The sequence below is a fragment of the Zonotrichia leucophrys genome, chromosome 5, assembly GCF_028769735.1.
Source record: "Zonotrichia leucophrys gambelii isolate GWCS_2022_RI chromosome 5, RI_Zleu_2.0, whole genome shotgun sequence".
Taxonomy (NCBI): domain Eukaryota; kingdom Metazoa; phylum Chordata; class Aves; order Passeriformes; family Passerellidae; genus Zonotrichia; species Zonotrichia leucophrys.
Genome location: NC_088175.1, coordinates 60,041,585 through 60,057,182, shown reverse-complemented (window position 1 = coordinate 60,057,182; position 15,598 = coordinate 60,041,585). Strand labels below are relative to the sequence as shown.

The following is a 15,598-nucleotide window of genomic DNA, read 5'->3' as shown; positions in this document are numbered from 1 at the left end:
GGGCTGCAGAATCCCTGAGGAGCTGGAAGGGGCTCACCTGGAGCAAAGGAGGCTCAGGGGCCCTTGTGGCTCTGCACAAGGAGGGCACAGCCAAGCAGGAGCTTCAACCTCTGCTCTCAGGGAACAGGGGCAGGAGGAAATGACCCCAAATTGCACCAGAGGAGGTTTAGATTGGATATTAGAGAAAATTCCTTCATGGAAAGGATTTTTGTCCAGACCCCACCAGTCCCTTCTCTCTCCCAGGTTTAGGCTGCCGCTGGTACAGCAGGCACAGGACTCCAATCCTTACACCAGAGGAAAGTTGCTCCTCCCACTCAGAAGATACAAAAATTCACCTCTCTGTGAGAGCTACACACAAAACCCACCAGGATAAACAGATTTAAACAGGTTTTATTCATAAACTGTTTGGGGAAAGGAGATTTACTGATATACAAAAAGTCAAGAAATGAACTGACTTTCTTCTGTTTGTGAATCCCTTCAGGCACGTTTATAAATTCCCACCATAATTGCTAAGAGAACAACACATCTCCACACATTTTTACTGAGCCTGGGCTGTAATGAACATTGCATTTCAGAATTGTACAGAAAACACACTCCTGTAGCCAACTTGCAACTAGCATTCCCAAAATTACTAGCTACATGCTACACAAACACCTTACAATGATAATCAAGAGGTACATTATTTCTCTCCTTTTTTTTTTTTATGCATTAACCCAGTAGGATGTGTACAATCAAATCACAAATTCTATGGTTAATTTACACAGGTTTGTAGTCAAGCTTGGACTCCAGCTTCTTGGAATCAGCCACTTTCCTGACAGCTTTCATGAAATCTTCCTGAACTACGAAGTCATGATCAGCACGGATCGCAAACATCCCTGGGAGGGAGGATTGAACAGTGTGAGGAGACACAACATGAAGTTTCACTCAAATTCAAATGAAAACTGATCCAGGTTACACAATCTACATGATCTTCCCATGTTGTGGATATTGGGAAGAGGAGGGAATTCACATTTCTGAACTAAGGGAGTGGTAAAAAGAAAACTTGTTTAAACTCTGAGTGTGCATTTTCTCAGCTTGCCTGTGCAGGCAAAACCCAAATGCACAAAAAGCATAAAATAACATCAGCTCTGCATGCACATGGGTACCAAGAGCCCTGAATTCTCTCCAAAAAAGAGAAAAATTGGTTCAATCCCTGTTTCTGTAATGTATCTGGTTCTAATGAGACAGTGGGACACATCAAGATCAGCCAACAAGTGGCTGGCTCAGATCAGCTCAAGTGAAATGTTCCAGCAGAACATTTCTGAGCTGCTGGGTTTAATCCACAGAGGAACAGCTCCAAGATTGAGCATTATCCAAGATTTAGCAGATCCCAGTGAAGAGTTAAGGAATTACCTGCTTCAGTACAGACGTTTCTCAAGTCTGCTCCGTTGAAGCCGTCTGAAAGCTTCACGATTGCTTCATAATCTGTGCACAAAACAGCAGCACCCGTTAGGAATAAACCACCCTTCCCCAAAGGATGCCAATAAAACACACATCCAGCTACCAAACTTGGATTTCAGTGCAAACAGAGCTGCCCACTGGGCTGATAAATTAACTGCAATCAGCAGCTGTATCAGCCCTTCCATTAAAACAGGAATGTGTGGCAGCCAAAAGCTCACGTTATATAATTAATTCCCAAAGTTACCAACTTGTGGTTACAGAATCAACATGAAGTGCAAAAGCTCCATCAAGGCAATGTTCTTAGCACTGAAATGCTGTAAAAGCCCAGAAAGCTTCTCTCCAAGTGGTCATAACTCAGTCCCTTCCCACTGCCAACACTCCACCTACTAAAGGCACTTAGTGTCTTAATATATTAAGCCTGATGTTTTATGCACATATATTTACTAAGAGAGTGGCCATGGTTATAATTCAGTGGAAATCAATTTCTAAAGCACTGCTGAGCCTCCAGCAAGTTCTGATTTTTGCAAGGCTGTTTATTACAATTATTAACTCCCTGAAAAACTTTTCGGTTTCCTTTCTGTATAAAATTCAAAACATTTGAATTGAATGTTTTTATCTCAAGAATCCTAAAGCTCCCAAAGAGGAGTAATTCTTCAGCTGTATTTTAATTTCATGTAGTATAATGTCAAATAATAAATTTATTTTCATAATTGGAAAGTTAAAAAACCTAAGTGAGGAGAATGAACAAGGTTGAACAGTGCAAGGTTTGTGATTTTAGGGTTTTCAGCAGACACCAGGGTTGAAGCAGGAGAATCTCATGCTGGAACCTGAGCAAATCCTTCTCTTTGGATTTTAATCCAATTTCCACCTCACCCTGCTGCTAAGTTCAGGCCTTCCTTGTGCAGTATCAAAGCTGAACATCACAGTCTTTCCACATTATATGCAGGAATTCAGCAAGGACCTGACACCTCAGCTTGCTGAACAGCAGAAGGAATGATCCCACTGCAGTGCCAAAGACACGAGAACAGGATGAAGGAGAATATTCCAGAATCCCACAATGGTTTGGGCTGGAAGAGCCCATCAAGACCATCTCCTTTCACCCCCTGCCATGGCCAGGGGCATGTTTCACTTTCTCCAAGCCTCATCCAGCCTGGCCTGGAACACTTCCAGGGATGCAGGGGCAGCCACAGCTTCTCTGGGAAAACTGAGCCAGGGCCTCCCTGTCCTCACAGGGAAGAGTTTCATCCCACTACCCCATCTCTCCCTGCCCTCTGGCATGGGAAGCCATTTCCCCTCGTGCTGTCACTCCATGCTTTTTAAGAAGTTTCCCTCCAAGAACTTTACCTCAGGCTCATGATTTGCTTTGGAGCTCCTTCTCTCTTAGCCTGCAGCCACGTGCAGCTTTAAGGAAAAGCAGTGGCCAGGCCTGGCCCTCCCCCAGCTCCCTGCTGCTGGCCCTGAGCTGCAGCTGTTGATGCAGCCAGATGGTGCCTGGGATCAGCTCCAGGGGCTGCAGAATCGCTGCTGTCAGCACACAGGGGGTGGGGGTGGCCCTGCTGCACTCCCAGACAGCCAGAGCTGCTCTAAAGGCAGAGCCCAGCCCCAGCTCCTCCAGGAGAGCTGCACTCTGGGCAGCCAGAGCTGCTCTAAAGGCAGAGCCCAGCCCCAGCCCCAGCTCCTCCAGGAGAGCTGCACTCTGGGCAGCCAGAGCTGCTCTAAAGGCAGAGCCCAGCCCCAGCTCCTCCAGGAGAGCTGCACTCTGGGCAGCCAGAGCTGCTCTAAAGGCAGAGCCCAGCCCCAGCTCCTCCAGGAGAGCTGCACTCCCAGGCAGCCAGAGCTGCTCTAAAGGCAGAGCCCAGCCCCAGCTCCTCCAGGAGAGCTGGAGGAATCACTGTGAAAGCAGCACCCTGGGCAGCTCAGAGTGACACAGACCTTAAAAACCCTCCCCGTTTTATCCCATTATTCTGCCCTTACACTCCTGAGAGAATGCTCCACACCACTACCAGACAAGTTTTGCTTATGCTACCTCCAAACTCCAAGGTTTCTCCCTGACTTTTGAAGATTGTTGCTTTCAGACTCCTACATTAGCAATATTTCTTTCATTGAGGGTGAATGAAAACACTCTTTACTTGCACTAAGCCATTCCATTAGAAACAGGAAACTCCCTGATGAGAACCTTGTTGCTTTTCCAGTTTCCAGCTGGGCTCAAGGGTTTATAATCAGTTTTTCCTTTTCAAAGACTTAACAACAGTTTAATCAGGATGCATTTAAAAAATAAACCAAGCAGAATTCCAAGAGGGGAAGTTGTGTGGGCAGTGTAAAGGTGGGAATACAATCAGAATCACTGTAACAACTCCCCTCTTCCCATCCCTACCAACAGCAGCAGCAATGACACCCAGGGAACTTCTACTCACCTATCTCACCATGTTTAGTGATAGGACCTGCATGAATCTTCAAAATATCTAATCTGGCTTGTTCATTTGGTAGGTCAATATCTAGAAAGAATGAGAGCTTCAATCAAAGCAGAACCCCCCAATTCCCAGGGGTTCCATGCTCCCTGCAGCCACTGGGAACACAAACTCACGGATTTTCCTGTCCAGCCTTCCGGGCCGCAGCAGGGCAGGGTCCAGGGTGTCAGGTCTGTTGGTAGCCATGATCATTTTAACTCTGTGCAGAGTGTCAAATCCATCCATCTGATTCAACAACTAACAGGGAACAGAATTCTGGTTTTAAACAGCCCCAAATCTTCCCATCCGATTTGTTTTCCTAAGTATTCTTCACCAAATGAAAAGCTCGGAAGTAAAAAAAGAATCCTACAAGGCCTTGAGCTCTCTGAATATTCCATCCCAAGCAATGAAGAGCTGAAGAGACATTGAAAATGCTTTGCCTACAGAAAAGGACATTGAGCAAAGCCGAGCTCAAAACGTGAAACACTTGACTAAAACAAAGAGGCAAAGAAAACACAGCAAGGACTGAAGGAGCCAATGGCTGCCTGACACATTTGGATTGTAGTGCACCAAGGCCAGGACATTCCAATTAGACTTGAAGAACAGCCTCTGGAATACTAATCCACACACAGGAAGGCATTTCATTGTGAACACTCAAAGCACTTGCTCTTTGATCACAGTGATTTAATTCTCTATGGAAGGCAGACACATTCTTTTGAACCAGGCAAACTGTTTGCAAACACAGGCTAAGCAAGGTTCCCATTAGCTTCAGAATTTCTAATTGTCACCAGTGGTTTTAATATTCTCTTCACACAACCCAGTTTATCAAAGCAATGAATACAGAAACAAAGAAATACAAGTGCTCCTCCTAGCTTTGAAAATCCAACTGCAACAGTTCAAAAATGTTACAGACTAAAAGAGACAGAAAGGGGGGTCCTGCAAACCATCAAAGATGCAGGGAGCAGCAGTAAGCAAAAGAAAATATCCCAAATAATTTCAGCAATTTAAAATATTCAATTAGTCTCCACATTGAACTCATGGCTGAGTTACCAGGATGTGCAGCTGCCTTTTGCAAAAGCAGCACTTAGCTCACTTCTAGTTTACTAACCCAGAAAAGGCTCTGCAAAACCAGATCCCAGGGAACAATTCCCACCTGTACTGTCACTTAATGTGGCTGTGCAGCCACAGCCAGGAACTGACACTCACCTCCATCAGAGTCCTCTGAATTTCTCGATCAGCTGATGTGCCCTCGGAAAAGCGGCGCCCACCTGCAGCACACCAAACCCATCAGTTCTGCTACTTGATTTTTGCCTTCTAAACGGGGGGAATTGGCTTTACAGCTGACTCCAGCCTTAAAAGGAGAGCCCAGCCACCCCCCAGGCCAGGAGCCTTACCAATAGCATCGATCTCATCCATGAAAATGATGCAGGGCTGGTGATCTCTGGCATAATTGAACATCTCTCGGATCAGCCGAGCGCTCTCGCCGATGTATTTGTCCACTATGGAACTGGACACCACCTTGGGAAGGACACAGGAGGATGAGGAGGATGAAGAGCACACAGAGCCCAAGGGGGTGGGGGCAGAGCCATTACACACCTTGAGGAAGTTGCAATCCAGCTGGCTGGCAACTGCTCTGGCCAAAAGGGTTTTTCCTGTGCCTGGATGGAGGAGAGATGGAAGCTGTTTAATTACTGACTCAACAGTGCCTGCCAGTGACTTAGGAAGGAGGGGAAAAGGGAAAGGGGAAAAAGGGAATGGGGAGAAAAAGGGAAAGGGGAAGAAAGGGAAAGGGGAAAAAAGGGAAAGGGGAAAGAAAGGGAAGAAAAAGGGAAAGGGGGAAAAAAGGGAAAGGGAAAAAAAGGGAAAGGGGAAAAAAGGGAAAGGGAAAAAAAGGGAAAGGGAAGAAAAAGGGAAAGGGAAAAAAAGGGAAAGGGAAAAAAAGGGAAAGGGAAAAAAAGGGAAAGGGGGGAAAAAAGGGAAAGGGGGGGGAAAGAGAAGGGGGAAAAAGGGAAAGGGGAAAAAGGGAAAGGGGAAGAAAGGGAAAGGGAAGAAAAAGGGAAAGGGAAAAAAGGGGAAAGGGAAAAAAAGGGGAAAGGGGAAAAAAGGGAAAGGGGAAAAAAGGGAAAGGGAAGGGAAAGGGGGAAAAAGGGAATGGGGAAAAAGGGAAAGGGGGAAAAAGGGAAAGGGGAAGAAAGGGAAAAGGAAGAAAAGGGAAAGGGGGGAAAAGGGAAAGGGGAAAGAAAAGGGAAAAGGGGAAAAAAAGGGAAAAGGGGAAGAAAGGGAAAGGGAAAAAAGGGAAAAGGAAGAAAAGGGAAAGGGAAGAAAAAGGGAAAGGGAAAAAGGGGAAAGGGAAAAAAGGGGAAAGGGAAAAAAGGGGAAAGGGGAAAAAAGGGAAAGGGGGGGAAAAGGGGAAAGGGGAAAAAGGGAATGGGGAGAAAAAGGGAATGGGGAGAAAAAGGGAAAGGGGAAAAAAGGGAAAGGGAATGGAAAGGGGGAAAAAGGGAATGGGGAAAAAAAGGGAAAGGGGGGAAAAAAGGGAAAGGGGGAAAAGGGAAAGGGGAAGGAAAAAGGAAAGGGAGGAAAAAAGGGAAAGGGGGAAAGAAAAGGGAAAGGGGCAAAAGGGAAAGGGGAGAAAGGGAAAGGGGAAGAAAGGGAAAGGGGGGGAAAAGGGAAAAGGGAAAAAAGGGAAAGGGGAAGAAGGGAAAGGGGAAAAAGGGAAAGGGAAGAAAAAGGGGAAAGGGGAAAAAAAGGGAAAGGGGGGAAAGGGAAAGGGGAAAGAAAAGGGAAAGGGGAAAAAAGGGAAAAGGGGAAGAAAAGGAAAGGGAAAAAAGGGAAAAGGGGAAGAAAAGGAAAGGGAAAAAAGGGAAAAGGGGAAGAAAAGGAAAGGGAAAAAAGGGAAAAGGAAGAAAAGGGGAAAGGGGAAAAAAGGGAAAGGGGGGAAAAAGGGAAAGGGGAAAAAAAGGGAAAGGGGAAAAATGGAATGGGGAAAAAGGGAAAGGGGAAGAAGGGAAAGGAGAAGAAAGGGAAAGGAGAAGAAAGGGAAAGAAGAAGAAAAAGGGAAAGGGAAAAAAGGGGAAAGGGGAAAAAAGGGAAAGGGGGGGAAAAAGGGAAAGGGAAGAAAAAGGGAAAGGGGAAAACAGGAAAAGGGAATGGAAAGGGGGAAAAAGGGGAAAGGGGGAAAAAGGGGAAAGGGAAAAAAGGGAAAGGGGGGAAGAGGGGAAAGGGGGAAAAAGGGAAAGGGGGAAAAAGGGAATGGGGAAAAAGGGAAAGGGGAAGAAAGGGAAAGGGAAGAAAAAGGGAAAGGGAAAAAATGGGAAAGGGAAAAAAAGGGAAAGGGGGGAAAAAAGGGAAAGGGGGGGGAAAGAGAATGGGGAAAAAGGGAAAGGGGAAGGGGAAGAAAGGGAAAGGGGAAGAAAGGGAAAGGGAAGAAAAAGGGAAAGGGAAAAAAGGGGAAAGGGAAAAAAAAGGGAATGGGGAGAAAAAGGGAAAGGGGGAAAAAAGAGAAAGGGGGAAAAAGGGAAAGGGGGGAAAAGGGAAAGGGGAAAGAAAAGGGAAAGGGGAAAAAAGGGAAAAGGGGAAGAAAGGGAAAGGGAAAAAAGGGAAAAGGAAGAAAAGGGGAAAGGGGAAAAAAGGGAAAGGGGGGAAAAAGGGAAAGGGGAAAAAAAGGGAAAGGGGGAAAAATGGAATGGGGAAAAAGGGAAAGGGGAAGAAGGGAAAGGAGAAGAAAAAGGGAAAGGGAAAAAAGGGGAAAGGGAAAAAAGGGGAAAGGGGAAAAAAGGGAAAGGGGAAAAAAGGGAAAGGGGGGAAAAAAGGGAAAGGGGGGAAAAGGGAAAGGGGAAAACAGGAAAAGGGAATGGAAAGGGGGAAAAAGGGAATGGGGAGAAAAAGGGAAAGGGGGAAAAAAGAGAAAGGGGGAAAAAGAGAAAGGGGAAAGAAAAGGTAAAGGGGAAAAAAGGGAAAAGGGGAAGAAAGGGAAAGGGAAAAAAGGGAAAAGGAAGAAAAGGGAAAGGGGGGAAAAAAGGGAAAGGGAAGAAAAAGGAAAAATGGAAAGGAAAATGAAAAAAAAGGAAAAAAGGGAAAGAAAAAAGGGAAAGACCAAAGATGAGATGAAAGAGAAGAGAGAGAGAAGAGAGAGAGGAGAAAGGAAAAAAAGGAAAGGAAAAAAGAAAAAAGAGAAAGGAAAAAGAGAAGAAAGAAAGTAGAAAAATGAAAAAGAAAAGGAAAAACTAAAAAGGGAAAGAAGGAGAAGCAAAGAGGGCTCTTGCCACAGGCTGAAAACAACAAGCAAACACCTGCTGCCCTGTGCAGGGACTCACCCGGGGGGCCGTAGAGCAGGCAGCCTTTGGGAGGGATAATCCCCACCCGCTGGAACAACTCTGGGTTTGTCAGTGGCAGTTCAATGACCTGTGAAGGGACACACAGCAACCTGAGCCTCTGAGCTACAAAACAGGTAATGATGCACATGCCAGACTGTTTTTTACCTATCTGCATTATTTCTTGGCAGCATTTTTGTGTGAGAAACAGTTTAATAAAAAAATGAGAGATTCCTATGGATCAATCCACTCCCTTGCCTTGGCTCTGCAATTGCTGCTTCCTCTCAATGCTCTTTGCTCAAATCACATCCCTGCTGTCCTAATTCCATTTCCCAGAGCAATCCTGACAGTTTTTTGAGCAAAATTTCACTCTGCTTTGCTGACCCTGCCACTTGAACTTCAAGCCTAAATGCTCCTGGATCCTTTAAACCCTCTTCTCTAAAGGATCACCTTCACTTTAATCCAAGCACTTGCAATGAAAGATGAAAAGCACTGATCTGAGAGGAGCCTTGAGGTGGTTTTGCCCTGCAGAGCTTCACTGAGAGCATGGGCAGGATCTGATGGGGGTTTGGGGCACTGGTACCTCCCGTAACTCTCGGATTTGCTCCGAAAGGCCTCCGATCTCCGAGTAGGAAACATCTCCTGGGTCCTCGTGAGACATGTTGTACACCAGTGGATCCACCTCCCTGGGCAGGTATCTGGAAAACAAGAGTTCAGAAGAGAAATTTGTATGGTGTAGACACATTTATGAATTTATAAAGTTATTCCCATGAATTGTACAGCAATATGGATATTATTTCTTCTCTTCCCACCTCACATGCTGAAAAAACAGGAAAAAACCCAAACCCAGCAAACCTTTTAAAGGTTTAAAACACAGCTTAAAACATGACTGAAAATACTATAATTATTTTTCTAAAGAACAACCAATTTCTTTTTAAATCATATAAAACAGACACACAAGTCTCCCCTCAAATAACTGTTCTTACTTAAGCATTGCTTTGCAGAAAATATGTACAAAACATTGCAGAAGTGATTATTCAAGCCTTTGTGTAATGTTTGACAAGAAGAGCAGAATCCTACCTCATAATAGTCAGAGTGGTCATGTCCAGAGCAACTCTTGTCCCTGGTTTCAGCTTACTCTTGTCAAGCTAGTCCCAAAAAAAGGAATTCTGTTAGAACCCCACTCCAACACAATCCCTGATTTTAGCCAAAATCCTCACTGGAGTTTGCACTCCTTGCTCCACCACACACAGGAACAAACAAGGCTGCAGAGTGACACACCAAGCAGCCATTAACTCACCTGCACCTCTTTTAAAACAAAGACTGTTTCCTAGTCCATCATTAATTTTTCATTTTACTGCTGTCAATCTGTGGGATCGAACCCTGCCCTCTGCTCCACACAGGAACAACTAAAAAACCCTCACAAAAAGTTCAACATTTTCCTGTGTCACTACTTCTCCTCTTTGAAGTCAGCTGTTCAATTATTATCTTTCACCTTGGATGCCTCCTCTCCTGCCTCAGCAGTTTTTGTCTGCTTACTTCATTTTTATGGGATTTTTAAACACATTCCTACTCAAATTAAAAGAGGATTTTGACAACTCTTTTCCAGGACTGCTGGAAGTTTCCCATTGTCCCTGCTGGGAAATATGTATAATTTATAAAGTCCCTTGCCATGAGGGTCCTTGACCCTCTGGAAGGGTTTAGGATCAAGCTGCCCCCCTCCCTTACTGGAGTCACAACTAAGGTCTCTTTCCAGCTTCCTCATCCAAAGAACTTCATCACAGCTTGGAATTCTCTCAGATTCAACTCTGCCCAAGAGACTGAAGTTATTTTGCAGTGAGAAGAAAACAAAGAGAAACCACTTGACCTTCTCAGCTAATGCACTTGAGATAGGGAAGTGATTTTGCTCCCACTTCAGCAGCCTTGCTCTGCTCCCTCCTGAGCAGCAGCAGCTCAGCCAGGAGGGCTTTGATCAAAAACTTGTCCTTCCAGTCCAGGAGAAATTGTTTGTCTTTGATATTTTGACATTTTGAAAACAATCAAGGGTTTTTTGTTTGGTTGTTTGGTTTTTTTTTTTTTTTGAGCCTGTGGTAGCAAATCAAGGATCTTTTAAGATAAAAGAGTGTTTTTTAGTGAAGAATAAACTCCAAAGTGCTGGTTCATCCAAGGACAACCAATCCCTTAAGATTCAGCTCTGTTTCAACACAGAACATCAAGATTACCTCACATGCCCCAGAGTGGAATTCATTTTACTTATGTCCCAAAATTCTGCAATGAACATCAGTTTCTCTCCAGAAAGAAGGAAAAAAAAAAATAAAAATATGGATAAAGATAATGGCTTTAGGCAGACAGAGAGTAGGTTTAGATGGGATTTTGGGAAGGAATTCCTCATGTGAGGGTGGGCAGGCCCTGGCACAGGGTGCCCAGAGCAGCTGTGATCCCTGGCAGTGCCCAAGGCCAGGCTGGGCAGGGCTTGGAGCAGCCTGGGATGGTGGAAGGTGTCCCTGCCATGGGATGGGATCAACTTTGGTCTCTTCCAACCCAAAGTATTTCATGATTAAGATATATATGGTAAAATAACATTAAATCTAAAACTCAGCAGCCCGACAGCAACAGTCACAGCACAGCAACTGTGAAATTACACAATCAGTTTTCATAATAATTAATTTTCAGAGAGTCCAAAATGAGGCAAAAGGACAGAGTTTTGACTCAATAAAAATCACAAAACACATGCAAGGTCCTGGGAATGCTGTGGGTTGTTTTGTCTCCACCAGGAAGTTACACTACCACTACAAAAGGAGAGGGGAGCAGGATGAAATAGTGGTGTGCACATTAAAAAAGAAAAAACCCACTCCACTAAGGACCCAGTGGATGAAAGGCAATGTTAATATTCCACAGAAAAGCAAATTTTAAATGAATATTCACAGAGATCAATTACCTGACGGCGACAGCCAACCACATATCTTGGTCCATTTGTAGCCTTCACAATGACTGGAGAAAGAAAATTGGAGAAAAACCCCAAATTTACTCAATTTACCCTCTGAGCTGTGATTCTCAATTAACCAGAATGCTTTTTGCCAATAATCTGATCACCAACACTTCAATTCTTTATTTCTCTGTAACTTTAACAAGACTTAAACTTTAAAAGATTATTATTTTGTGGCTGCCCCATCCCTGAAGTGTTCCATGCCAGACTGGACAGGACTTGGAGCAGCCTGGGATAGTGGGAGGTTGCAATGAATGGTCTTTAGGTCCAAACCATCCCATGGCTCCATGATTTTCACAATCTCAGAGAATGTAAGAATTCAATGTACTCACACTTCTCCTCTGTCAGCTGTTTAAGAACCTCACCAACAATCTGTAAAAGAGGAAATACAGCATCAGCCTCAAGGGAAATTAACACTGCAGGACTCAGACACCTTGTAACCATCCCTGAGCCATCAATTCCTGCTTGTTTTACCTGCACTGTTCCCACTTTTCTGATGCTAAATAAAAATGGATCTAAGGGTTATTTCAACAGGCAGCACCGGCTCGTTTCCCTCACATACCTGCCCAACACTCTGCAAGGCCTTGAGATCATTTTCTGACTTCTCATACTGCTTGGTGAGTTCTTTCAGCTGTTCCCTTACTAGAAGAGGAAAGAAACACAGGATTTTGGTCACCTTCAACCCCACAAGAGCACAGGACCAGACCTTTTCCAACAGCAAAGCTGCAGGTAAAATAAAACTGGGAAACCAGTAAGGACCCTTGAGATAATGTAGAGAAGGGAATGGAGATGGGGAAGGGTTTGGAGCACCAGGAGAGGCTGAGGGAGCTGGGGAGGGGCTGCAGAATCCCTGAGGGAGCTGGAAGGGGGAGAATCCTGGGGAGCTGGCAGGCTGCAGAATCCTAGGGAGCCGGCAGGGCTGGAGAATCCCTGAGGAGCTGGGCAGGGGCTGCAGAATCCCTGAGGGAGCTGGGCAGGGGCTGCAGAATCCCTGAGGGAGCTGGGGAGGGGCTGCAGAATCCCTGAGGAGCCGGGCAGGGGCTCAGCCTGGAGCAAAGGAGGCTCAGGGGCCCTTGTGGCTCTGCACAAGGAGGGGACAGCCGAGGGGGTCGGGCTCTGCTCCAGGGAACACGGACAAGACAACAAGAAACAACCACAAGCTGCACCAGGGTAAGTTTAAATTGGGTATTTTTAAGAGTCCGTGTCTATTCAGTGCAATATAACAGATATTAGGGAAAATTTCTTCACGGAAAGGGTGGTCAGTGACTGGGGAAAGGCTGCCAAGCAACACGGTGGAGTCTCCATCCCTGCAGGTGCCCAAGGAAGGACTGGACGTGGCACTCAGTGCTCTGCTCCATTGACAAGGTGGTGACACCACAGGCTGGTGTCGCTGATCCCGGAGATCTTTCCAAACCGAGATGACTCCGTGATTCCGTGACCCTCCGGAGCCCTCCCAAGGGGTACCGGGACCCAGCGGGGGCACCGGCAGCGCCCAGCCCCGTCCGCCCCCGGGCCCGGCCAGGCCCATGACGAAGCGCGGGCAGCGCCGCGGCCGCCGCGCTTCCTCTCGGAGCTCCTCGGGCCGCTCACAGACGCCCCCCCGCCATCCCCTCACGGCCCGCCGTGCCCGCGCTCACACTCCTTGAGGCGGCCGTCGATCTCCTTGTGCTCCAGCAGCTTCTTGCGGTAATCCTGCAGCGCCTTGTCCCTGGGGTCCGCCATGATGAGCAGCCGCCGCTCATAGGGAATGCCGGGAAGGGCCATGGCGGCGGGGCCGGCCCTCAGCGCCGCGCAGCGCCCCCTGCCGCCGCGGAGGACTGCGGCTGTCGCGACAGGCGGCCGCTGTCGTGAGGGGCCGCGAGTGTCACGAGCAGCGGCTGCGATAGGCGCGGGCTGTGGCAGGCTCAGAGCGTGGCTTCAAGGGCGGCCGCGGAGTGTGGGCAGAGGAGGTGCGGGGAGACCTCATGGAGCTCCAGCAGTCATGGAATGGTTTGGCTTGGAGGGACCCTGAAGTTCGTCCCATCTCCTGCTGTGGGCAGTTTGTGGGACGTTCCTGATACAAATGAGAGCAGGCTCCCGGTACTAAAGTGATTTCAGTATTTATTATGAAAAAAGAAAGGCATAAAGCAAGGGGGCCCGGGCCGAGCAGGAGCGTTCCCTCAAGGATGGAGCAGCGCTGGCGCTGCTCAGCAGCGATGGTACCGATGATGTCCTCGATGTCCCAGCACAATTCAGTGGGTCAAAAGCCCCTTTTTATCCCATTTTTTGTCCCTTTGGATTGGTTTCTTTTTAGATCCTTCATTTAAGGCGCTTGATTGCCCATTACAGTTCTGTCCAGACTGGGGTATACTGCACTTTATTGAGCTGTGTTATGGTACCTTGAGTACCTGATTTCTCATAACTCCCCTTTTAACCCCGTTTACAATATAATAACCAAATGAACAGTACATGCTTAACCATCTATCAACTATTTTACAACAGTTTCTAAGCTATTTTTAACAATTCCCAAGGCAGACCAACAGCTGCTGTGGGCTGGAGAATCCCACAGAGCCTCACTGGGGGCATCAGAGCAGGACAGGACAGGGTGAGAGGGCAATGGCCAGGAGAGCAAGGAGGGATGAGCAAGAGCTGAGCTCTGCAGAGAATAAAGTCACCAATAAAGTGACCAATGCCAGCACTGCCAGCTGGGAATGAGGGCTGGGAGGGACAAAAAGTCACCTTGGTCCACCTGGGCAAGAAAACTGACCTGGCTGTAAGTCCAAGAAAAGCCATCTCCTGTCACAGAATCATGGAATGGTTTGGGTTGGAAGAGACCTTAAATCCCATCCCATTGCAGCCCTGCCATGGCAGGAACACCTTCCACCAGCCCAGAGTGCTCCAAGCCCTGTCCAGCCTGGCCTTGGGCACTGCCAGGATGAGGCAGCCCACAAAATAATAAGCTTTTGTAATTTAAATCTGCTTAATGATTTTGAGGAGCAAAGAATTGAAGTATTGGGGATCAGATTATTGGCAGAAAAACACACTAGATAGTTCTGAACCACAACTCAGAGGGTGAATGAAGTAAATTTGTTTTTTCTCTAATTTTCTCTCGCCAGTCATTGTGATGGCAAAAAATGAACTGTGATACAAATGGACTAAATGGTTGGCTGTCATTGTCAGGTAATTAATATGTGTGAATATTCATTAAAGGTGGCTTTGGTCTGGATTATTAGCATTGCTTTTCATCCTTAGTGAAATGTTTTTTTTTCTGTAAAGTGAACATCCCTGTTTTATATTGGCACCTTCTCCTCTCTCCCTTTGTAGCTGTAAATTCCTGGTGGAGACAAAACAACCCTCAACACACTGGGGACCTTGCATGTGTTTTTTTATTTTTAATAATAAAAATTTTGATCTGATCTTCATCTGTCAGCCCATGGGGCTGGGGGGCTGCACCCCAAATTCCCCCAAAGAGTGGGGCCAGGAGCACTGCCAGCCCCATGTCCCTTCAGTGGCATTGTGTCACTGAAAAATGACCAGGTAATATTGGCTTGTGCATTTATGTATTAGATTTTGCATGTTGTTAGTGATTATAAGTAAATAATAATAATAATAATAATAATAATAATAAATGGTTAAAAGTATCAATTATAACTCTTTTTAGCTGCTTGTTAATATAATATAATCAATTAAAGTATGCACAAGTATTGCTCACAGAAATAGTTGTGAAATATAATATCTATGAATATAATAGAGCAGAAATATAATATCTATGTATCACTTATGGAAATAATGGTGTGATGAAAGTATTGTCCTATATGTGAAAAGGCTTTTGTGTAACTAAATCTGTGTAAGGCCATCCACTGATCAACCTGTCCAGGTGATAACTGTGACACAAACCAGAGCAATTAGAGAATACCATGTTAAATGTAATTTAATTTAATACTAAATCCTTATCAGAGGATGTGAAACAGCAGGATGGAGACACGAGAAGAAATAAAACACATTGACCTGACAGCCAGGATGTCATGCAGATGACCCGGAGTGTGAAGAAGTCAAACAAAGGAGTTCCCAAAGCATCAGAAAGTCAGAAAGAATGTTTGAATAATGCATGAGACACATGAATATTCATGTTCCTCAGCAGTAACAGGATAAAGGTAACACTGGCTGTACACACGGAGTGTGCTTTGGCTGTTGGCCAGGAGCACACCAGCACTGGAAATATTGTCCTTTTAGCATGTAAGAAATAGATTTGTAGAAAATTTTTAATTTTTAATAAAAATTTTTAATAAAAATTTTAAAATTTTAATAAAAACCTGATCAAAGGTTTTTATATAGTATGTATTTGTATATAAATTTTAAGGTAAGAAATATTAATTTAGAAATGTTATGGAATAGGAGAGATACTGTTAAGAGAGAAATAGAAAGAAGTTTTA

The 15,598-nt window shown here is 45.5% G+C and overlaps 1 protein-coding gene across 1 annotated transcript; it reads right to left on the bottom strand.

Moving 5' to 3' along the window:
- Nucleotides 1-374: 374 nt before the first annotated feature.
- PSMC6 (proteasome 26S subunit, ATPase 6) lies at nt 375-12,950 on the bottom strand. Its single transcript, XM_064715973.1, has 14 exons — nt 12,824-12,950; nt 11,749-11,828; nt 11,519-11,558; nt 11,139-11,191; nt 9,281-9,348; nt 8,784-8,898; nt 8,204-8,291; nt 5,484-5,545; nt 5,282-5,405; nt 5,094-5,155; nt 4,025-4,145; nt 3,855-3,935; nt 1,393-1,464; nt 375-875 (listed from the first exon to the last, which is right to left on the bottom strand). Exons 1-14 carry the CDS (start codon nt 12,948-12,950, stop codon nt 757-759), a joined length of 1,212 nt encoding a protein of 403 aa, XP_064572043.1. The 3' UTR covers nt 375-756.
- Between the last annotated feature and the right edge of the window lie 2,648 nt (nt 12,951-15,598).

What these genes read in the sequence shown, in the direction of transcription:
- PSMC6 (XM_064715973.1), bottom strand. Translation starts at nt 12,950, where the DNA reads ATGGCCCTTCCCGGCATTCCCTATGAGCGGCGGCTGCTCATCATGGCG. An exon ending in AAGGCTGGACAGGAAAATCC is followed by an intron (nt 3,936 to 4,024) that starts GTGAGTTTGTGT and finishes CATTCTTTCTAG; the next exon opens with ATATTGACCTACCAAATGAA. An exon ending in AAACGTCTGTACTGAAGCAG is followed by an intron (nt 876 to 1,392) that starts GTAATTCCTTAA and finishes CCTCCCTCCCAG; the next exon opens with GGATGTTTGCGATCCGTGCT.